The 25,707-nt window shown below is 38.0% G+C and overlaps 1 protein-coding gene across 1 annotated transcript in view; it reads right to left on the bottom strand.

The window, feature by feature from the left end:
- DNAJC1 (DnaJ heat shock protein family (Hsp40) member C1) overlaps positions 1 to 22,893 on the bottom strand; it is a 182,432-nt gene extending 159,539 nt beyond the window's left edge. The window contains exon 1 of the mRNA XM_070472057.1: positions 22,399 to 22,893. Within this exon, the coding sequence (XP_070328158.1) occupies positions 22,399 to 22,599 (201 nt within the window). The 5' untranslated portion in view covers positions 22,600 to 22,893. The remainder of the gene's footprint in view (positions 1 to 22,398) is intronic.
- Between the last annotated feature and the right edge of the window lie 2,814 nt (positions 22,894 to 25,707).

The raw sequence follows: 25,707 nt of genomic DNA on the forward strand, positions 1-25,707 counted from the left end.
TTTTAAAAAAGAAAACCACCAAATGTAAAAGAAAAATGAAAGAGACTATACCATGTAAATACCATTTAGCTTAAAGTGGAAATACAGTCTAAATTTACAAAGCTCAGTTTCTCTAAAGCAACTATTATCAGGTTTTCCTCAGGAATTGACTTCTCTGTTCTACGAACACATAAACTATAATATGATTAAAATAAAATTCTGAATGAGAAATGGTTTCCAAAAGTAGTAATTATTAATTCAACTCAAGCAAGTATTTGTGTGATTTAAAGTACAGATCTCTCTTCCTGTTTCTCTTCTGAAACCTCTAATCTCTGGAGCCAATTTTGGTCTTGAGTTTAGAATTGATCCCCAGTGCACGGGACCAAAATGACACATACCCAGAAGACAACAGACAGTTATGATGATTTTTTCACATTAAATAAAACAAATACACCTTAATACATCCAATATAACATTTAAGTCAAGCTTTTGTTCTAGTACTGACCCTACAAACAGTCCTTACATCACTATAGATCTCCATGTCCCCCACCTGGAATAATAAGGACTGATAATCAGTCTTTTCTCTATTTTAGAAAAATGACAAGATTGTCTAATATAAAAATTCTTTGAAAAATCTACAGGAAAGTAATATATAAATGAAGAAAATGCTTTTCAAAGTGACAAGGGAAAAGATCCATGCCCATGTTATTTTTCTACATTCTATACATCAAGTCAACATTTAGATAATACAAAACTGCAAAAGTTTTCTTTTTAAATGATGTCTAGTCTCTGTATAGGAATATTTGGATTATTTTGTAAATTAGATAAGCATCAAAAGTTTTCCTTGTTAAGCTCTTCTACTTCAAGACTTTCCACCTTTCTCTTTCCTCAACAACCAAATATTAATTCAGTTTTTTTTATTAACTTTTAATAGGTAATACAATAGTCAAGAAGACTAAAAAACATAAAATACGAAAGGTCAGCAGCCACCTGAAAACACATCTCGATTAAGAGAGGGAAATTTAAAAAAAGAGAGAGAGAGGAAAATTTTAATAGGGAGTGAAGGAGAGAAATAAAACAGGCAAACTCTCCAGGAGTTTCCATTAGGTCGTGAAGCAAGATTTTGTTGTACTCACATACTGATACAGTAATTTGCAAAATTCACAAAGTCCTCAGCAAAGTAGGGAAGTCAATCAGCAAGTGAAAGGACTGACTCAGAGCCTGGTCAGACTGGGGTCAGCAACTTCTTAAGCTTGAAGTATGTTCAGCCAAACTACACAATGCCAGAGCACAGGTAGGCCTACTGTTTACATGCATCACATGAGCAGTCCATCAGCTGATTATATTTTGTCTAGAAATGCAACCGAATTTATCTCCTCCAGGCATCTTCTTTCAAAGATTCCATAAAACCAGCACAGTGCCAGGGACTAACAGAATAGATGGAAGAATGGAAGAAGGTTCAGGAAAAAGGGAAAGGAATATAAAAGACTGTGGAAACATATACAAAACCAGAATCCAAAAGCACCTTTCTAAAACACGAGAATCTGAAGGCTAAAGTACTACAGACATCACAGGGCCATCTTCTATTCAAAGACTCTGTATCAGAAACATCTAAGGCTATAAGAAAATGCAAATATCAACTCTGGTTAAACACTGTCACTGAAGTGCACTTTTGTTAGCAATCAATTACTAAGTTTATTGCAGGTTAATTACTGTTGACATGTGCTTCTTTAACTTGAACTACCTTCTATGTGATTAGTAGAGTGTATGATGTCATACTGCAGAAGTGGTGTTAGCTCAATTTGATCTCTAACCAGCTCATTCATTTTTTTAAATGGAGATGAGCTTTCTTGCAATTAAAGAGAAAGCTTTAGCAACATATGAAGAACTTAAAAAAAAAGAAAAAAAGCTAAAAATTCAGAGAAACGGCTCCCTTTAATGTAGGTAATACCTAGCTTGAGCCACCAAAGAACGCCTTGTGGCTCAGATGGTAAAGAATCTGGCTGCAGTGCAGGAGACCTGGGTTCAATTCCTGGGTTGGGAAGATCCCCTGGAGAAGGGAATGGCTACCCTCACCAGTATTCTTGCTGAAGAATTCCACGGACAGAGAAGCCTGCCAGGCTATAATCCATGGGGTTGCAAAGAGTTGGACATGACTAAGCAACTAGCATATAATAGTACCTAGTTTAGTAGCTCTGAGAACATCTATGATTCCAACTATGTAAAGCTATCTGATGAAGCTACGAATACAGTTGAAGAAGCACATTTCCTGCATTTTTCAACCAGTGCTTTAACATTTAACATTTAGCATCAGTGAAAAGCATTCTGCCCTGAATCATATTTTGAATTTTTATTCAAATGACCTAAAAAATGTACATTTAAAATAATGGAGCAGGAACAAAAGAGTTTAAAAGAGTTCTAAAAACTGGCTGACTATGATGCTAGATACAAATGTTGGTGGGAGATTAAGTATTTTTTTGATTTTGTTAGTACTTACTATAAAGTTCTGTAGATTTTGAGGGATATACTCAATCCTATTTCTCCTAAAAATCTGTTACTTTCAAGGGGGTGATTTTGCAGAAGGAGAAGCCAAATATGGTATTATAGCAGAAATAACTGTTAATAGATCTGGTCCACCTGGATAAAGTAGAAAATAATGGAAAGCAAATTAAAGACAGAATTCTAGTCAAGAGGAGACCCTCATTTGCTTCTTGGAGGATTTGTCTCAAAGCTCAATGATGCAACTCAAGTCAGTTGAAAATGCATAATGGATAAAAGGACTATCAATCTTCTCTTGCTTACCTACTATTCTGAGCAGAGTTTGTTCTAGGCCTTCAATTCCTTAACTGTTTCTGATAAGAATCAAAACTTTCTTCTCCCATAGCTTTTGATTTGCATTATTCTGAATTGATTTTTTTTGTCTAATTCCCCAGCTTACCTTTCTCAGAATGAAAACATAACAGATTTATGGGACTGGAAAGTCCTTAAGTTATCTAGTCTAACCTTCTCTACATGAGGAATCCCTTCTATATTGTGTGTTACAAATGTCTATTAACCACAGTGATAAATACTGTGCTAAATGTTAAAGCAGTAAACAACAAAAAACCCCACAAAATCCAGATACTGACAAACCATATATGTACATATATTTGCTAGTCTCTTCTATGAGCAATACTAGACACAGGACGCCACGCCGCAGGAGCAACAAGCACACCTGGTGCCCGTATTCTGGTTTCCAAATATTAGTCTTTAATAAAAAGAACCAGAGCTCCTTGGAGAAATGACTGATGCCAGGGCTGGGGTATCCAAAGTGCAAGATAAATGTGGAATATCCTGTGTTGCCAGAAAATAAATGCCCTAAAAAACAACACGGATAACTGCAACAAAGGACACGGGATCTGACATGAAGAAGTTCTTAATGGCTAAACGTGGTATGAGTAAGAAAATAACGATACTAATGGAGCATAACCCATAGATTGAATTAAGTAACTGACCAGTGAGAAGGGATAGCTCTTGCTTATAATATAGGAAGAATAATGGAAACAAACAAACAAAAAAAATCACCATTTGGTAAATACCATAGTAGCATGGTAATGCTGACCACAGGCAAGAATCATCAATAGATGCTAAAATTAATGGGCAAAAGAATGATAAGAAATAAGATATCTGCATAATCTTTAAGTATTTTCCCACAAGAAAAATAATGGGAAAATAGTACCAAGCTGGTGCAAAAGTAATTGCTGTTTTACATTGTTGAACTTTGTCAGTCAATATTGGAATACAGTCTTAAATAAATGTGACTATGTTAAACATCATTTTAATGCACATTTCTTGATTTGTTTTTTGTTAACTACTTATTACTTGCTGTGTATTTTATATTTATTTTAGACTATAGAAATGATGTTTGACAAAAAGCAAATTTGAGCAATTTTTTATTCGAGTTCAAAATGGGTCGTAAAGCAGTGGAGACAGCTTGCAACATCAAAAACTCTCTTGGCCCAGGAACCGCTAACCAAGGTTCGCTGCAGGGATGGTTCAAGAATTTCTGCAAAGGAGATGAGAGCCTCAAAGATGAGGAGTAGTGGCTGGCCACTGGAAGGAGACAATGACAACTGAGAGTAACCATCGTAGGTGATCCTCTTACAGCTACATGAGAAGTTGCCAAAGAACTCAACACCAACCATTCTACGGTCATTTGGCATTCGAAGCAAATTGGAAAGGTGAAAAAACTCCGTAAGTGGGTGCCTCATGAGCTGACTGAAAATCAAAAAAAATCATCGTTTTGAAGTGTCATCTTCTCTTAATTCTACACAACAATGAACCATTTCTTGATCATATTGTGACATGCAGCGAAAAGTGGATTTTATATGACAATTGGCAATGACCAGCTTGGTGGCTGGACTAAGCAGCAGCTCCAAAGCACTTCCAAAAGCCAAATATGCATCAGGAAAAGGTCCTGGTCACTGTTTGATAGTCTGCTGCCTGCCTGATCCACTACAGCTTTCTGAATCCCACTGAAACCATTATATCTGAGAAGTATGCTCAGCAAATTGATGAGATGCACTGAAAACTGCAATACTTGCAGCCGCATTGGTCAATAGAAAGGGCCCAATTTTTATCCATGACGTTGGACCACACGTCACACCAACACTTCAAAAGTTAAACGAATTGGGCTACAAAGTTTTGCCTCATCTGCCATATTCACCTGACTGCTCGCCAATCACTTCAAGCATCTCAACAACTTTTTGCAAAGAAAATGCTTCCAAGAGTTCGTCAAATCCTGAAGCATGGATTTTTACGCTACAGGAAAAAACATTTCTCACTGGCAAAAATCTGTTGATTATAATGGTTCCTATTTTGATTAATAAAGATGTGTTTAAACCTAGTTATAATGATATAAAATTCATGGTCTGAAACTGCAACTACTTTTGTACCAATCTAATAGCCTTACAATGAAAAAATCTGGCACACATAACCATGAAATCAAAGTGAAGCTCATCTGTAATGCAACATCATGGGCCTGGTGATACGTTACACTGAAAAGGGTGCAACATCACTTCCACAGTATTCATGCAAAACATGCATAACCTGAATTTAGTTAAGGGAAGACATTAGACAAACCCAAATTGAGGGATGGGTTTCTCTGGTGACTCAGTGGTAAAGAAACTGCCTGCCAAGTGGGTTTGATCCTGGGTGGGAAAGATCCCCTGGAGAAGGAAATGGCAAACCACTCCAGTATTCTTGCCTGGGAAATCCCATGGACAGAGCAGCCTGGCAGGCTACAGTCTAGGGGGGCATAAAGAGTTGGACACAACATAGCAACTAAACAACAATAAATTGAGGGACATTCTAAAATATAACTAATCCAATACTCTTGAGAAGTATCAAAATCAAGAACAACAAAGACTAAGGAACTGTCCCAGAGTAGAGAATATCAATGAGGTAAGAACTAAATGTTATGATTCAGAACTAGGAAAAAAGATGCTTGTAGGACAGCTGATGAAATCTGAATAAGATTATTACTATTATTAGTTAATAATACTGTGAAAGTGAAAGTCGCTCAGTCATGTCCAACTCTTGGCGACCCCTATACAGTCCATGGAATTCTCCAGACCAGAATAGTGGAGTGGATAGCCTTTCCCTTCTCCAGGGATCTTCCCAACCCAGGGCTCAAACCCAGGTCTCCCACATTGCAGATGGACTCTTTACCAGCTGAGCCACAAGGGAAGCCCAAGAGTACTGGAGTGGGTAGCCTATCCCTTCTTCAGCAGATCTTCCTGACTCAGGAATCAAACTGGGGTCTCCTGCATTGCAGGCGGATTCTATAACAATACATAGCAATGTTAATTTCCTGATTTTGATCATTTTATTAAGTTATGTAAGACATTTGGGGAAACTAGCAGAAGGGTGTAAGGGAACTCTGCATTATTTTTGCCACTTTTTCATTAAGTGTAAAATAATTCCAAAATGAGAGATCATAAGTAAACAGTTTATGTATCTCTTAATTCTAATATTCAAAATTAAGAGATCATACACACCCTTAGCCTTTCTTTTTCACATTCAATATGTTCTTCATTGGACAAGATGCTCAGAACTCCTACTTATACTATAGCTCCACTTTTAAAATGCTCCATTTGTTACCAGGAAGGTATATAACATACTGTTTTAGATTGCTTTATATTTCTCACTTTGTATGATCAAGTATGTATGTTAATGCAACCTAGAACTGGTTTTTAAAAGCAGATGCATAATACTGTTGGCCTGATGCCAGACTGTGATCAACTAAAACTTCAGCGTTTATCTTTACTAAAGACAAATTAGATCTTCCCATTTTATACTTGTGCAATTGTTTGGGTTTTTTTTTTTGCAATTGATTTTCTTTTTTTTTTTTATTTTCAAAAGGAAAATACAGAATTACCTTTTTCTGTGATTATTTCCACCCTTTTCGTTTCTGCTCATATTTTACATGTAAGGGTACCAATTAGATTATTTTGAAGTACAATTCTAAAACTCACTCACCATGTACTAAATACATACCATTCACAGTGTACTATTACAAATTAAGAGTATACAAAAATTTGCCATGGAGTGGTCATATTTGATTGGAAGAGTAGGGAAAATCTTAATAAAGGGATTAAATTTAGGCTAGATTTTAAAAAAGAGGTAGCATTTGAATAGTAAAAAATAATACAGAATAATGGTTATAATTTTTTAACATAAAAGACAAGAGTGTAAATCCTAACTCCATCAATTATTAGTTTTGGGGAAGTCTTTGAAATTCCATTTCCTCACTGATTAAATATCTAACTTGATAGAATTGTTTAAGATTAAATAAGATAATATATAGTTAAGCAGGAAGCAGAAAAATGGGTGCAAAAGAATGAAGCTGGACCCTTATATTACATCATACACAAAAATTAACTCAAAATGGGATCAAAGGTTTAAAGGTAAGAGCTAAAATTGCAAAACTTTTTGAAGTTGGATTTGGCAATTACTTCCTGGACATGACACCAAAAACACAGGGAACAAAAGGAAAAAAGATTAATTTGGACTTCATCAAAATTTTAAAGTTTTGTGCATCAAAGGACACTATAAAGAGAGTAAAAAAACAATCCCTGTTCACAAATCATGTATCTGACAAGGGATTAATATCCAAGATATGTCAAAAACTCCCATAACTCAACAAAAATACAATCCCCCCCAAATGGGCAAATTATATGAATAGACTTTTCTCCAAGGAACATACAGTCAACAAGCATATGAAAAGATATTCAACATCGTCAATCATTTAGAGAAAAGGATACCACTTCTTATCCATTATGAAGGCTATTATCAATAGATAAATAAGTAAATGCTGGTGATACTCTGGAGAAAATTAGAACTTTTCTTCTTGTGGGAATGTAAAATGATGCAGCCATGGTGGAAGAGTTTGGCAACTCCTCAAGAAGTCAAATATAAAATACCATATGATCCTGCAATTCTACTTCTAAGTATATCCCAAAAGAATTAAAAGCAAGGGCTCAGACAAATACTTATTCACCAGTGTTGAAGGTGGCATTACAGTTGACTCTTGAACAATGTTTGGTGGGGATAGGGGAGGTGTATGTTTAGGGGCATGGATGTTCTGAGCAGTTAAAAATCTATATACAAAAAAAAAAATCTATATACAACTTATACTCAGCCCCCACATTGGCAGATTCAATCAATTGTTTGATCATGTAATATTATATACTATTTACTAATGAAAAGCATCCATAAATGAACTTTGGTAGTTCAGACCCATGTTGTTCAAGGGTCAACTGTATTTACAATAACCAAAGGTGGGAGCAAGCTTATCAACAAATTAATGTATATATTCCACAAAATGTGATGTATATATTCAATGGAATAGTATTCAGTCATAAAAAGAAATATGATTCAGGGACATTCTACAATATGGATTAACCTTGAAGACTAAGTGAAACAAGCCAGGCACAGAAGAATAAATACTGTAGTACTCCACTTATATGAGATATTTGAAAAAGGCAAGTTCTTAGAGACAGAAAACAGATTAGAGGTTACTAGGGCCTGACAGAAGAGGGAATGGGTAAGTAATTTTTAGAAAACAGATAACAGTTTCTATTTGAGATGATGAAAAAGTTCTAGGAATCAATAGTGACGATGGTTGTGTAACATTGTGAATATCCTTAATGCCAATCCTTAAAAAAGGATTAAAATGGTAAATTTTAGGTTATGCATATTTTACCTCAATTATTTAAAAAGGAGCTAGCATGCTCTACTCATATAAAAGTACTCATACAGAGTACTTTTGGAGGTGGAAGAAATTTTAGGCAGTCAATAGTATGAGCAAAGTTACTGAGGTAAAAAACAAACATATACATATATGAGGGAGAAAATTTGAAATGATATAGTTAAAAACATCAAAAAGTGGTTTTCTTTGGATTTTTTAAATGTCCCTCCTCTTTACTTTTACACTGAGAAAAGTAATAAAAACTACTTAAAGAACAACTCCTCATACAGGTAAGAACAGTGTATTTGAAATATGTTGCATGAAACTAATATCCACTGAAACTCTTTGATTTTAGTACTGTCCACCAAGTTGGTTACAAAAATGTTTTCAGTGAGATTAACCCTCATTGTCCTATTTTTTGTTTTGTGCATTTTGAAGACCACAAGAAAACATAATAGTATTCACATCCAGAAAAAGACAGTCTTTTTAAGAGGTATGCGATTGAAATATATTCAAATCATCAAAAATAAAATTACCTGTATATGTCTTCAGAACCATTCATTTCCTCCAGAAGTGGTTTTTCTGACATGTACCTGAGTTTCAATAACTATTTTCCCACCTGGCACAGTTGAATCTAACTAGACTCAGGACAGAGCTCAGGACTCTCCTCCCAACATTTCCAGTACAGGGCCACGTACATCACTCTGAAGAAATGGACTACTTATTACTGTATTCAAAACCTGTCGGATCTGATTGTTTTAGAAATGTTACTTGCCTGTTTTAGCACCCAGACTTGGATCAAGCCTAGTAATAGTGAACAAAGAGGGACACAACTGAATGATTTACTGTTCCTTTTAATGCCTAAGTAACAGCTTTTATACTGCTGTGAATAATAGGCCTGACTATATTTCTGGATGACAAGTGGTAAAAGGCTCTTAGATAAAAGGAAAATGGTATTAAAAATAGTAATAATTTTAACAGAAATGCAGCTTTAAAAATACTCAGGAGTCAAAGTAGCACTGCAAATACTTGAGGGACCTCCTCCTAAACCCTACTACGAATACATATCTAGATGAAATGAAGAGAAAATCATAACCATACAGCTATGATCAAAACTAGTCAAGTATCTCTATAGACAAAAACTAATGGAAACCTGTAGCCACAAACAGAGCTTACGCTAACAGCCTGGACTCCACACATGTGAAGTAGGCAGAAGAAATGAAAAGTCTGTTCCACAGAGCAATGAAGACTGAAAGTACTTCTACAAAAGGCCTGGGATCAGAGCCAGGACGATGCTAGAAACCAAGGAGTGCAGTGGGACTCCACCACTCACGGGAAAAAGGTGTAAAAAGTTGAGAAAGACACTGCCGGAAGCTACAGCTTATAAAATATTATGTATCTGAGATATTAAGAGACCACAGTTTCTGCACAACAGCTGAAACCAGGCCAAGCAATCTGCAGGTTGGTATCTGTTTTGCAACGGCCTCAGGAGGGAGCCCTAAGCTGCCTGTGTAAGACCTGAGGCTTGTCTAGGTATCTCGGGGAAAGAAGTAAAAGCCACTACTGAGCCTCTAGGGAGGATAGGTGAACAGAAAGGAGAGAGAAACACGCACTCAGGACAGACCTGAAAATGAAAATTCTACCTAAATATAACATTTTAATTATGAAAGAGAAATTATTTCCTTTTCAGTTTAATTACCTATGTGCAATTCTTCATAAAAACCTCAGTCTAAAACATCTTTATATCTTGATAGGTTTGAAGCAGACACACAACCTGCACAACTGTATGCGCGAGTCTTGCGTTGAGACTTCTGGGCATAATTAAATTAACCCTGTGGTCCATATTATCAAAGCTGGCATACCCTAAACCATCTTGTGTTTACAATGTTCAGAAATTTCCTGTTGCTAACTTTGATGAGCCCAGAGAATTATTTATAGTAACCTCAAATCACGCTTGGTGTAGTTCCAAGACAACTGGAACAACAGTGGCTCGGGTCTTCTCCAGGGTAGATTTAATACATATCTAAAGACTATGAAATCAAGTAGGCTTCTCAGCTTGCCTGTATTTAAAAAACAAAACAAAACAAAAAAAACAACTTTATTGAGGTATAAATACTATACAAAGAACTGTGGTTTGTTCATTTTTTAAAAAATAAACTCTACTGTTGTGGAGAGAATCAAAGGTCATTATTTCTCTTGTGCATTTTATTTTAAGGCATTAAAAAAAATAACTTAGAGGAAATATATATATATATATATATATATATTCAGGGGTACTCCAAAAGAAGACAGTAAATAAAGTGGGTGTAAGAATTATGATTTTGGGCTTTACATAAGAATAAAATTTCTGTTGAGTACTTTCATCAAAAACTTAACAGGTTGTTTCATAATCCCTCCCACCATTGTTAGCCATAAATAAAACAGAATGGACGATCATCTTCTGGGAGAGCTACAGAAAGAGACTGCTACATGAGGAAGTAGGTTAGATATTGCTGAGGTCTCTTTTAATTTCAGGATTCTGTATTGGTTCTTTAATTTCTGTTTTTCCCCTTAGCATAGAGTTTTCAGTATCTCTGACTCCAATGCAATTTCTTTCCTAAGCTAGGACTATTTAAAACAATAATAGCCAGGTATAAACCACTAATATAATGATCTACTTCCTTTCCTTACTTGTTTATGAAATTACAAAGGAAAAGGGGAAAAGATCAGCAATCAGTTAATCAGTTCAAAATAAAGCAGTACGTTTAGGAGCTATGTGGTGGTGGCAAAGGCGGCCAGCCAGTGGACAAGAATGACTTTGGAATCCCTAATTGATAGTATAAAGAGCAAAAAGAATGGCACAAATAGAACTGCATCTGGAAATCCCTTTTTAAATTATTTAATGAAAGATATTATAATAATCAAAATAGATGACAGTAGAGAATGTAGTGAATATTTCATAGCTAATAATGTATTTGATGGGTGAGCTTCAGAGTAACTAGGGAGACCAGGCAACCTCAAAGTTAAAATTACAAAGTAGGAACACTGGTGATTTCCTGGTCAGAGTGTCATTAAAGACCTAACATATTAACTTAATAATACTTTAAATAATTACAAAATGTAACAGGCAAGTCAGCAAAATGACCAATTTGGATGACGCTGATTACTGAAAACACCCTCAGCAAACAGGCCTCTATGCATGGACCCTCTGAACACGCTGTCCCGAGAAGAACAGCACAGACCGTACTAATGGCCTTTACAGGCCAAAGAGAAGAATGCATAAATCGCACAAAATAGGAAGATGATATTTAGCACAACTGGAACAATCTAAAAACAAAGGAAAACAACAACTACCATGAGTTAAAACACAAAACTTACAAATGATGTCCCTGACAAAATGGAAACAGCAATCAGTGATTTTATCCAAAAATATGTAGATATATACAACACAGAAACATTCATTCTCTAAGGTTGTGATATCCAATTCATTAGCCATATTTGAACACTTGAAATGTGTCAGTGTAAATCAGAAATCAAATTTATTTGAGTCACTTATATTTAAATTTTTTAAATGTCACTTGCTTCAGTTACTGCAAAGCTTTTTAAAGTATGTTTGGAAGAGCCTGAGTATATGAATCTACTTGTTAGCCGCATTCTATGAAATCTCAATACAGATTAAGTATTTTCAATCAAAATTATACAAATTGAAGTGTGCTATGAAGTGTAAAGTGAAAATATATACCAAATTTTGATGTCTTAGTAAAAAAGCCAAAGTGTAAAATGTCTCAATAATTTAAAAAAATGTGAACACATGTTGAAATATTTTTGATACTTGAGATTAAGTAAAATATATTAAGATTAAATATATATATATAAAGATTAATTTTACCTGTCTCTTTTTTACTTTTTAAAATGTGGCTTTTAGAAAATTTTAAGTTATATATGTGGCTTGTGTATTATGTATCTATTGAACAGTGCTGCTCTAAGAGATCAATGACTTTAAAATGAATGTCATCTATCTAAAACCGGAGATATATGTCAGTCAGGATTTGTAAGTAAAATACTTCTTTACCTCCTAGTGTCACAAAATATTACTTCAGTCTACTCCGAATTTGTATATTTATACATTCCAAAGACCTGTGTATCCTCTTAACACACAAGATTGTTACAAATCACTAAACTATTCCTTTGAGTTACTTACAAACTGTGGGTACGCTTAATGGTCATTCTACCATCCAGAGTAAGTAATCAAGTAACTGAAAGACACTAATTCAAAGACTTCTTGATGTCTTTTAAATCTGGATTCTCTCACCAATATGTTAATGCTTTTAGTTCTAAAGACCTAAACAACGATCTTTAGTAGAGCAAAGATCTTGATGAGAGTAATTACATAGGACAATTTTACGTTTATATGTATACACATATATATACAGGCTTATAAATTTTCCATAGAAGAAAAACACTGTATCTGGTTGCCTTCACAGTGCTCTTCCAACCTTTTCCATACCATGGCATTTCAAAGAAAATTACATTTGAAAGACACTCTGGAGTTAACTTAAGGCTGCTCCAGGGAGGGCATCAATGTCCCAAGACACCAGCTTACTGTAACATCACCAGGTGGCCTGGGCTCAAAGGGCCTCAAAAAACACTGCAAAATATCTCTGACCGATACTTTGTTTTCATCTGACTTATATTTTATTCTTACTTATGCCTACAGTTGTGAAAATACAACCCCTCAACATTTTTCACAACAATATATAAAAAAGGCCACAAGATGGAGATATTACTCCATCAGAGTATTTGTACTGATGTGTTGTTTTTTTTCCCCATGTACATTTCCCTCTCTCTGTATATGTCTTACTTATTCCTTCAGTGATATTCTCACTTACTGTCTCTATCCCTAACATTTATACTGGTTCCTCTGCCACTCTGGCCTTCACTAGCATTATTAGAGAAATATAATGAGTACTTTTATGACCCTTATTTTAAATATTAAAAGCAGGCAGATAATTAGAATAGTTTAAGCTCAAAATAAATATTTTTATTTACATATTTTTCTCTGATAGGTAAGAATTCTTTTAAAAATTTGCTACCTGCCAAGTAATAGGTACTCCAAAAGCCATTTACTGGTATACATTCTGCTACTTTGTAAGGCTATATATTTATTGGGTTGGGCAAAAAGTTCATTTGGGTTGGTTTTAAGATCATATAGAAAAACCCAAGTGAATTGTTTAGTCAACCCAATAATACTTCATGTTGATACCTCTCTAAATTTCCCTGGAATTCTTCTTTGACAACAGTCCTCAAAACAGTTTATGAGCCTTACTGGAAATTTATTTTCAGATCTCTTTATCAATCCAAAGGGTACTTACCCCAGCTTGTTAACCCAACTTAGTCACCAAGTTTAGCTTCAAATGACTATTAACCATAGGCAAAAATCAAATTCATCTTAAAGATACACTGTTAAGGAAGACACTGCCAAATATGTTACAGGCTTTGAAAGCAATTCAAAATAAGTTTCAACAATGTTTTGGGAAGTGGCAGCACTGTTGAAAGCCTGTGAAGCTTTCCACAAAAACTGATTTCCAGATCTAATTAACTCTAAGTTAAACCTTATATACTTCCAAAGGTATAACACAAAAAGTCACACTAACTGTGTGGAACTACTATAGAACTGCACACCGTGACAATCATCTGAACATTATGACATACTTAAGTACAAGCAACAATTTCCAGTCACCCTACATTATATATACTTATAGTCACTTCCTTAAATCAAATTTAATCACCAGTATTAACACAAAACACTACTTCAAGTCAAAGAACCTAAACACTAATCTTGTATCTGTTAACTAAAAGTTGGGAGTTAAAAATAACTGCTAATAAGTTGTTTTTTTTTCATTCCCAAAAAGTCAGAGGCTTCTTTGTAATTGGTCATGGGTTAGCGTCCTTAACCTGATCCATTTTAATGGTATGAAGTCCTTAAGTATTGGCTAGAAATATGAAGTATCTACCCTCCTTAGCAGGCATGTATATGAACCCTAGGATTTTTCTATGGTCTCTTTAGATGGTCCCAATAAACGGGAACAACAATTTTTCTGGTCTTAACCCATTTTGACAACTGCTCACTACATGTCACAGTGGGGTCTCATGTAGAAAATTCTTGTGCTTTCTACAACCAGGAGTTGCATGTATTCCAGAATTTAACTAAAATTAAAAAATTACACCCTTTTAGAATTCTAGTGTTTGCCCTCAGCGGCATTATTTAGTACTGCTTCTTTTCCATTTTAATACTGCTGCTTATACCATGACGTGTCCTTTATTTAATTCTTGATCTTAGACTCTTACCTTTAATATTTAACTGAAATTCTATGAGCTGACTGTGTAGCTGCACATAACTATATGCCCACTGCCTCACTGGCACTAAAATAGGAGTCTGCCTGATAATGAAGCATATTGTTTTATGCATATATTCTCTCTAAACAGAAATGTTGACTGCGGCATGCCCTTGCTTTTGCAACATGTCTGCTTACATACAAGATTCCAGTTGCTGGATGCTGGTAATCAGAAATGCTAAGTGAATGAGTCCTAACCTTATTTAATGTAGTATTAAGGAGAATGAGACACGAATTTTAGATTAAATTTCTAATTAAATCCGAGAGACACGATTACACAAAAATTTCAGTAAATATAAGCTTAAAAAAACTTAGCTCTTAAAATGGCATACTATGATGTTACTTAAAACATAATCATATTTTACATCCATTAGTGTAGGACCCACCTTTCACAAGAAGGTGTTTTGATGAAAATAAAGAAAGGAAAAAGAAAAAAGAAAAGAAAGAAAGGACTATGGATTCATTATAAAAGGGTATGGGGTCTTGCTTCACCCAATCAGAGTCTCTTTCCACTTCAACTGGTTTACTTCATCTCTGCACACTTCTATACAAGAAAAGCTTTGGAGTTGTTTCTAATTCTGGGTGAAATTAATTAATGCCATCATTGTTCAAATAGACCCAGTAAGGCCTGACTTAGAAAAAGATTCCCAAGACCATATAGTAACAGTCTGTAGAATAAGTAGTTCATTGATAGAAAACATAGAACTGAGACCAGGCTTAATACAGACACTAGGCATTTTATCACCTGGTGTTACAACTGCCACAGAAGTTCTCCCCTCGGCAATCAAGTCAAGTATCTTCCCTCACCTCTATCCCATCCTGTGTATCATTCCCAACAATGAATAAAACATACAATGTTGCAATTCACATCACACCAATCACTGGGTAAAGTGGTGACTTTTATGAAAAGATTTTAGAATCTATCTCTATGAATAATTGCAATAAAGGACAGTTCCAATTTCCCCTTTCAGCTTAGGGTATGTCTATGAATAATAAAAGACAAACTGGGACTTCCCTGGTAGTGCAGTGGTTAAGATTTTGAGCTTCTAGGGCAAGAGGCCTGGGTTCCACTCCTGCTCAGGGAACTAAGATCCCACATGCTGAGTGATGTGGCTAAATAAAAGACAAATGATTCCAGGACTGTTCTCATAACTAGTGTAACGGTGAGGGGAAAGAACTTCCCTGGTGGTCTAGTGCTTAATAACCCTCCTGCCGGCGTAGGGGACATGGTTCAACCCCTGGTCTGGGAAGATCCAACAAGTGGTGGCTGTTCAGTCCCTCAGTCGTGTCCGACTCTGCAGCCCCCTGAACTGCACCACGCCAGGCTTCCCTGTCCATCACCATCTCCCAGAGCTTGCTCAAACTCAAGTCCATCGAGTCAGTGATGCCATCCAACCATCTCATCCTCTGTTGCCCCTTCTCCTCCTGTCTTCAATCTTTCCCAGCATCAGGGTCTTTTCCAGTGAGCCAGCGCTTCACATCAGGTGGCCAAAATACTGGAGCTTCAGCTGTAGAAGTCCATGGGGTCCCAAAGAGTCCAACACGACTAAGCAACTTTCACTTTTCAGCTTTAGCATCTAGTGAATACTGAGGGCTGATTTCCTTTAGGATGGACTGGTTCGATCTCCTTGCTGTCCAAGGGACTCTCAAGAGTCTTCTCCAACACCACAGCTCAAAAGCATCAATTCTTCGGCGTTCAGATTTCTTTACAGTCCAACTCTCACATCCATACATGACTACTGGAAAAACCCTAGCTTTGACTACACGAACCTTTGTCGACAAAGTACTGTCTCTACTGTTTAATACATTGTCTAGGTTTGTCATTGCTTTTCTTCCAAGAAGCACGCATCTTTTAATTTCATGGCTACAGTCACCATCCACAGTGATTTTGGAGTCCAAGAAAATAAATTCTGTCACTGTTTGCACTGTTTCCCCATCTATTTGCCCTGCAGTGATGGGACCAGATGCCATGATCTTCGTTTTTTGAATGTTGAGTTTTAAGCCAGCTTCTTCACTGTTCTCTTTCATCTTCATCAGGAGGCTCTTTAGTTCCTCTTCACTTTCTGCCACAAGGATGGTGTCATCTGCATATCTGAGGTTATTGATACTTCTCCCGGAAATCTTGATTCCAGCTTGTGCATCATCCAGTCCAGCATTTCACAAGATGTACTGTGCATATATGTTAAATAAGCAGGGTAACAATACACAGCCTTGATGTGCTCCCTTCCCAATTTGGAACCAGTCCATTGTTTCATATCTGGTTCTAACTGTTGCTTCTTGACCTGCATACAGGTTTCTCAGGAGGCAGGTAAGGTGGCCTGGTATTCCCATCTCTTTAAGAATTTTCCAGTGTGTTGTGATTCACATAGTCAAAGGCTTTAGGCTTTAGATCAATGAAGCAGATGTTTTTCTGGAATCCTCTAGCTTTTTCTGTGATCCAATAGATGTTGGCAATTTGATCTCTGGTTCCTCTGCCTTTTCTAAATCCAGCTTGTACATCTGGAATTTCTTGGTTCACATACTGTTGAAGCCTGGCTTGAAGGATTTTGAGCATTACTTTGCTAGCATGTGAAGTGAGTGCAATTGCTCAGCAGTTTAAACATTCTTTGGCATTGCTCTTTTTTGGGACTGGAATGAAAAGATCCCACATGCCTCAGAGCAATTAAGCCCATGCAACACAACTACTGAGCCCATGCTCCAAAATGGGAAGCCTGTGCACCACCACAACGAAGAGTAGTCCCCACCTGCAGCAACTAGAGAAAGCCCATGAGCAGCATCAAAGACCCAGTGCAGTCAAAAATAAATTTTAAAAAAATATATCTTTTTTTAAAAAAGAAAAGAATAGCATAAAAAGAAAAAAAAAACCATTAAAAGAGGATTTCTGTTCAATCAGCTCTAGACTATGTGGCAAGAGTTTCCCAACAGACTTGCTTTTTCCCCATAAAGTATGTCCAGGCAATCTCCACTAAACAGTGTGTACATAAGAAAAACCAATTTTAGAGTAATCCAATCTGAGGCAAATACGTATACAACTAAACAAATATTTATTCAGCTCTACCTCTATACATGATATGCTTTACATCAGAAATATAAATGACTAGAAGGTTATCTACCATTCCAGATTTTGTATTATCTCTTTCTCTGAATTAGTAATTTTGGACTCTACAATGAAAATCAGGGAGTGATTATTACATGACAGATTTCTAAGGGAACAGACTCACTAGAGACAGACTGAACTATATTCAACTAACACCAGAAGCTCAGTGGAATCTAACACAAGAATCAATGGAGAGAACTGATATAGTACAGGTTCACCAGTCATTTATGAAAGAAATCTTCCTCTTTATTTCTAAAAAGCACTGTGCTGAGGTTTGAGAAGTCCCTTTTAATGACTCTGCACTTTTCCCCCCTCCAAAAAACTGAACACACAGGTCAGGCAAATAGAGATCAAATAGCACCTTTATTGATGAAAAGCTATTGGGTGAATTGAGATTATGTATGAGAGCCAAAGAGGCTTGCTAGCCATTTTTGCCCTTCCATCTCTATCCCAGGCGTTGAGACAGTACAGTCAAGAGAAAGTCTGGCCCAGATAATAACTTTCTTACTGGTCTAGGGCAGAGAAGAGAATGAGCCTCCTTACTTACAGCTTTGTAATTAGTTAGCTACCCCTAATCAAAGGGCTTCTCTAGGGGGTATAGCTCAGTGGTAGAGCATTTGACTGCAAAGGGCTTCTCTAGTGGTTCAGACCATAAAGAATCTGCCTGCAATATAGGAGACCTGGGCTCCGTCTCTGGGTCAGGAAGATCCCCAGGAGAAAAGAATGGCTAGCCACTACAGTATTCTTGCCTGGAGAATTCCACCAACAGAGGAGCCTGGTGGGTACAGTCCATTGGGGTCACAACTGAGTGACTGACACACCCCAATCAGAGGAAAGGTCATCACCCTCCAACAAGGTAACTCACTCATTGATGGAAAGATGTAAGAGATGGGTCAAGAGACCAGCAGTGTTTAAGGAAGACGCTCCCCTTGGAGATATATACAGGATAAGTGCAATGTAACTGTCCCTCCCTAATACAGGCTGCTACTTTGTGCATTTACACATCAGTGCATCTGAAATACAAACTGGAAGAGCTTAAAAGATTAATTCTGATTAAAAACCTAAAGCCCAACATTCTGTAAGCATATGTCACTTAATAGTTTTCTTCCTTTAATCAGGTTTCCATGTTCATCTCAATGTAAGGATGCAGTTACTTAAAAATTTATAAGAGAAAGAGACACATTTTCTAGTTCTATGAATAGAAATCTGTAATGATTGGGACCAAGTACTCTGATTTCATCAGAAAGTAAACACTGCAAAATTTAAGATAACTTAGCTTGTTAAAATTTCAAAGATTTTTTTTTAATGATTATGGAGTACTTATTGTTGGCTAGAACCCTGTACAAAGTATAAAGAAAGTCAAGGCCCCAAAGACAATGAAAAAAAAAAAATGCAGAATTGCTATTGACCCCAGAAATACAGGTGTCCAAGGAGCAGAAACTGTTAGAGGAGATATAAATATTGCTTGGGGATCTAGAATTTTAGTTACTAATGAAAGATATAAACATTTTCCCCCCCTACATTCCTCTCATCTTCTACCCTGTATCCTCTAAAACAATACAATATCCAAATACGAAAGCCTTGTGGACAATTAAAGTCATTCTAAAATACAGTGAGCCTCTGGCCTGTCACCTGTAAACATCCCTCCACCAAAAACTTCTGGAATCCCTTTGAAATCTTTTAGAACCAATTTGAAACCTAGGAATACATCGAAAGGAATTCCTTCGCTTTATGAGAGCAATAAAAGGTCATATATTAATAAATATAACCCATTAAATAAAAACTGTCAAGCAATTACTTATTCAGTGAATTACTGTTTAGTTTTAGCTACCATGTTTATATTTTTCTTTCAGTAAATATTTAAGAGTCTGCTATGAAGTAAATAAAGAAAATACCATTTGTCCTAAAAATGAGGCAACTAACTTCACAAGGTCATAAGTGAGTAAATGGTTTGGTTCAAGTTCTTAAAAGGCACTGATTATTCCAATTATAGATTTTAGGGAGTGACTGAGCAAGTTTACTTCAGACCTGGTGGAAAAGAGGATAAAATGGACACCACATTCAGTCTCTAATCATCCCTGGTGTTTAGTTCGGGGTATGCAGATCGCAAAAAGATTTTTCTATCAATTGTCTCCAATTCTGCCCTGTTCCTTCTCTCCTTACCCAATCAACTAATCTACTGATCTCATCACACCACTGAAACAATTTTAGCAGCGGTAACTAATGACCTCCACGCTGTTCAATTCAACATCCACAGCTCATCTTATTTGAACTACCATCAGCATTTAACCCAGCTGATCGCTTACTTCTCTTTAAAATACTTTCCCCAACTGAAAGAGAAAAAGAAAAATCTCATCTACTACTGTCCTCACCATACACCCTGCTCCAGCCACACTGGCTGATGTGTCATTCCTCAAATACTAAGCAAGCTCCAAGAGCTCTGCATTTAACTGGTTGCCTTCCTTGAATGCATTTATTCACATGGCTCACTCCCTTTACTTCCTTCTGAGGCCTTTTCTGAGCATCTGACATTTATATTTACTTGTTTGGTTGTTTATTATGTTTCCCCCTACCAAAATGTGAGTTTCATTTGAGTTCAGGGGTTTTATTTTATATATTGGCCAATTCCCAGTGCTTAAAATTTAGTAGACATGAACTAAATCTCTGTTGAATGAATGACAACCAAATTGATTAAATGCGTAGAGCCTGGTCACCACATCTGAGTAACCTACCTACTTAGCTCTGGTTCTTCATGTCTGGCTAGTCAAAAGAGACTGGCTGTCTCTGGCATGAAAATTATACATTATGGACCTAAGACAGGCTGCATCTGTCTCTACCAAATTTTTGGTCTCCTAAAAGTCTTCTGAGAAAATTAAGAGTCAATGTAAAGAACGTGTTCCAATCAGGTTCTTTGCTTAGGTAAAATAAAGTTTCTTCTGCATTCTTTCAAATTTCAAAACAACTGCGTAGAGAAACACAGATGATGAAAACAATTTTCCGGATCCTTCTATTCAACTTCTACCTCCACACGGAATCTTCTCAATTACCTATGCTTCTTTATTTTCCCATTTTTGCCCATATAGTTAAATGCTCTGGTTGTCCACATTACCTAATTAACTCTGCAACTTTAACTGCATGAATTTATAAATGAAAATTCTATGAGACTTCACATGCAAGCTAGATCACAGAATCTAAAATTTAAACCACTGCTACTAAGTTTCTGTGTCCTCTTAAAGCAGCTCTTAAAAGGTTTCCTTGAGTAATTGGAAAATATCTTTCAAAATCTTTGGATAGATTATGTGTAAGACTCTAGCTACAGAATTTAATCAATTTTGGTAAATTCTAATAAAAAATATTCTCAGTATTAAAGGCATTCTTAAGAGCCTTCAGAGTTTATTTCACTAATGATTCTTACATAATGCATCACTATTTACTTTGAAATGAGGTATACTTTGTCTCTACTAGCAGTAAGTGGCACCAGGTGAAGATAATAAATACAGACAACACGAAATTGCATGTAAAAATTTTAAGTGTGAAATGTTTAAACTACTTCATAACTCTTACAAAATTGAAATTCGTTAAAGTCATGGTGCCGTGGCAACAGGATTTTTATATTCACTTACATTTAATTGAAAAGTAAATTTCCATTTTGTGTTAAGCTGAACAGTTCACACACATTTATGATAACCTGTTGGGGCGAAATGTCCATTTCACCTCTGGTAACGCAAAGTGCCCTGAATAACAGTTGTGGGTAAACATTAATACCTTTTTGCCCCCTAACTATTCAAAGCATTTTTATGAAGGGCTCAATCAGAAGGTCTGAAATTCTTTCACCGCAGAATCGTTAAACCAGTGAAATGGCATCTTCTCAGTAGAGTCATTCAGCACTCCCAGAGTGAAAGCAATCAGAAAAAAAGGCCAAGTCAAAGTCTAGAGCTGAAGAAGGAAAGAAAACGAAACGAAAAGAAGAAAACGATCCTGTGCTACTGGCTGAGCTCCCCTTCCTGGAGCTCCCCAAGTGTCTCTACTGCCCCAGCACTTGATGGCTCCTTCTCAGACTTCCCGAACAACAGAGTAGAGGCTTCAAGTTCCTGCAGATTTCTAAACGGGGCTACGAATGCCTACTCCAGCAGGCTACACACATTACAAAGTACAGTGCGAGAGAAACTTCTGCAACCCAGACGCCAACCAAAAGGCATTCCTACCTTTCCGGAAAGACAGGAAAGGAGGTTCTTAAAAGGATAAGTGGTAACTGGGAAGGTGAAAATTTAGAGGGAGACAGGACCACCTTCCCCACAATCAGAGGGGCAGGAAGAGAAAGGGTTTAGGAGTAAAAGATCTACCCCCACCACTCCTCCTTGCTCCAGCACAGCAGGGTGCAAGGATCTCCCCCAGAATGGCAGAGGGAAGAGAAGGGATCCCCACCCCAGGCTGATGGCACCGTCCAGCCTGTCACAGAGACCGGAACTTGAGAAGGGGAGCCGGGCGGTGAGGGACTGGGGAAGGCGGGCCATTCCCTCTGAGGCAGGTTAGGAGAAGAGCGTGGTCAATCGGACAGAGAACGGCAGCCGAGCCCAGGACGAACAAGTCTTGCCCCGCAAGCCCAGCTCCCGCGGAGAAAACCCGGTCAGAGCCCGCCCCACCCCCTCCTTTCCGCCCCAACCCACACGTTCTGCCCAGAAGATGCAGCCTTCGAGCGAGCGGGCGGCCCCGCTTACCTGCTGCACCCCGAGGAACTGGTAGAAGTTGAGCTGCACCTCCTCCACCAAGTCAAATAACTCCAGGTCTCCGCTCTCCCAGCCGCGCGCCGGCCCCGCGGCCGCCAGCAGCAGCAGCAACAGCAGCGGCGGCGGGAACGGCACAAGTCCCGGCCGGCGGCTCGGAAGAAGGTGGGCCAGCCGGGAGCAGGGCGCTGTCATCGCGCCGGGCTCGGAGAGGTCAGCCGCCGCGCAGAGCCGTCGGCCGAGACCCGGGGACGTGGCGGGCAGCGCGGACTGTGGAAACACTGCTTGTCAGTCAGAAGCACGGGCAGCCGCCCTGGAGTCTCCCGCCCAGCGGCCGATCCTGGCCAGAAGGCAGGGGCGGCGGAAGACGGCGGGCGCTTCGTCCAGTGAGGGCGCGGACAGAGCCGCGGGCGGCCCTAGCCTCCGCGGACCCTCACCCTTTAACCAGGCCTACAAACAGCTGGCGAGCCAGCGCCGGGCGCTTAGGTAGCGCGGCGAGGGGGGAGAGGCTTCCCCTCGCCTCAGCCTATCCCAGGCTTTGCTTCCGGTGACATCACGTCTCCTAGCAACCGCAGAGAGGAGGCGGGGCCGGAAGTAGGGGTGCCGGCGCCCCAGACCTGGGCCTCAGCAAACTGCTTCTCAGTCGCTGGCGTGCTCCGCGGAGCACACGAATGTTGGCACAGATTAAGAGACGTGGACAGTTATAGACATCGCGCATCTATCTGGAACGTCCTAAGTATCTGTGAAACAGCTACCTCCTTGTCCTCCCCCAGATATTGAAAACTAAAAGCATATTTGAAAACTGAGTTATTGATTACAGCCTCTGTTTCATACATTTCATTATTCCATCCCCAAAAATACAGGAGGAATTGAACCCAGGGCTTGAAAGGGGCAAATCTAGTGAGCAATCCAAAGTTTCCTTTTAAGAGAGGTGAAGAAGAAATAAAATTTGAACCAAGACAAAAAGTGTGCTTCCAATTATGAAATAATATTTACAGGCATAATACCATAAAATAGGCAACCAGGTAGAAAGTAATAAGCATGACAGACATTCAGAATCGTAGGGGTAAGTGCAGCTTATCGCCCTTAGCCCATTTACAATTGGTGCTCCTTTCCCAATTGACGACTATTTTTAAAGACATTTAATCTAAAAACGCGTTCTCTCTTTCCCACAAGTGTCTCACTTCCTATTCTTTTTTCCCCTCTGCTTTCTCTTTTGTGAAGCTTATTTTCTTCTTAGCTTTCTCACATTTCTCCTCCCTGACTCCCTACTCTTGCTGAGGAAGTAGAAGGGAACAAATAAATGCTTGTATAACTCAGGATGCTTCAGCAGTTTTGAGAGTTTGATCTCCTTTTTCCCATTTTGAATCCCAACAGTTAAATTAAGCTCAATAGGATTATAATAATACTCTCATAGTAAAAAGTGTTGTGTTTGACAAAGGTTAGTAGAACAGTATCCAGTAGGTAAATCTTACTTAAATCCTTCCATTACTGTAGAGTTTAAAAAATATTTTTAAATAGTTATGAATGCTTAAAAATAATACAATATAATGCTTGAATTAATCCTATTTTAAGTTCATTGTGAGGCTTTACTTTCAAAGATACAAGAACAGGGATATCTTAGTCTTCAAGGGCTGCTGTAACAATATACCACAAACTGGGTGTCAGCATGGTCAAGTTCTGGTGAGAACCCTCTTCCAGGTTTCAGAGGGTTTCTTTCTTGTTGTACCTTCACATGGTGGCAGTATGGGGAAGGGGGACAGAGATCTAGTGTTTCCTCTTACGCAGAAAGCAAAGAACTAAAGAGCCTCTTCATGAAAGTGAAAGAAGAGAGTGAAAAAGTTGGCTTAAACCTCAACATTCAAAAAATGAAGATCATGGCATACAGTCCCATCACTTCATGGCAAATAGATGGGGAAACAATGGAAACAATGAGAAACTTTATTTTCTTGGGCTCCAAAATCACTGCAGATGGTGACTGCAGCCATGAAATTAAAAGTCGCTTGCTCCTTGAAAGAAAAGCTATGACCAACCTAGACAGCATATTAAAAAGCAGAAACATTACTTTGCCAACAAAGGTCTGTCTAGTCAAAGCTATGGTTTTTCCAATAGTCATGTACGGATGTGAGAGTTGGACTCTAAAGAAAGCTGACCACTGAAGAACTGATGCTTTTGAACTGTGGTGTTGGAGAAGACTCTTGAGAGTCCCTTGGACTGCAAGGAGATACAACTAGTCCATCCTAAAGGAAATCAGTCCTGAATATTCATTGGAAGAACTGATGCTGAAGCTGAAACTCCAATACTTTGGCCACCTGATGCAAAGAACCGACTCATCAGAGAAGACCCTGATTCTGGGAAAGACTGAAGGCAGAAGGAGAAGGGGACAACAGAGGATGAAATGGTCGGATGGCATCACCGACTTGATGGACATGAGTTTGAGCAAGCTTCGGGAATTGGTGATGGTCAGGGAGGCCTGCTGTGCTGCAGTCCATGGGGTCACAGAGTCGGACATGACTGAGTGGCTGAACTAAACTGAACCTCACAACTTGGGCTCCACCATCATGACCTCATCTAAACCTAATTACCTCCCAAAGATTGCACCTCCAAATACCATCACATAGGGAATTAGGATAACAACATAGGAATTTGGGTAGGACACAAACATTCAGTCCATAGCAAGGGATATCACCTTTTCTGTTTATCCCCAGTGCTGAGGACAATACATAACACATGCTGGCATTCAATTAGTTGAATTGAATCCTGGGAATACCTCCCCACCTTCATTTCTCCCCCTACAGTTTTTTAGTTTGATTTTTGATAGATCAGTTTTCTTAAGGTGAAAGGCAACTTTACTAAGTCTCTAAGTTATTTTACTGTTTATTCAATGAGTAAAATGAAAACATAAAATGAGAGCAATAATCTTAGCACTACTTTTACATAATATCCCAACATTCATCTTTTCTCCTAATTTGACCATTAAATTAAGTGCAATATAACATTTGAAACTGGTGCCATATTGCCATTTATATTTTAGCAATCTGATATTTCCCTCCTGAGCTCTATTCTTATGTTGTCCAAGAACCCCAAGGACTTCCTCCATCTAAAGGGAATGGTTCTCTTTCCAAGGCCAAGCTGAAGTAGAACCGGAGTCTGTTCAGTACAACACTATTACTATTTCTCACTGCTATGAGGTTTTGCTCTGGCAGCTTCTTCCTACTCAGCTCCGATAGCACTGGTCCACTCTGAAATGATGCCCTTGCTTGTTCTGGTCTAGGTCTCTGCAAAGACCGCAGTGATATTTAC

The sequence above is a fragment of the Odocoileus virginianus genome, chromosome 9 (assembly GCF_023699985.2).
Source record: "Odocoileus virginianus isolate 20LAN1187 ecotype Illinois chromosome 9, Ovbor_1.2, whole genome shotgun sequence".
Classification (NCBI taxonomy): Eukaryota; Metazoa; Chordata; class Mammalia; order Artiodactyla; family Cervidae; genus Odocoileus; species Odocoileus virginianus.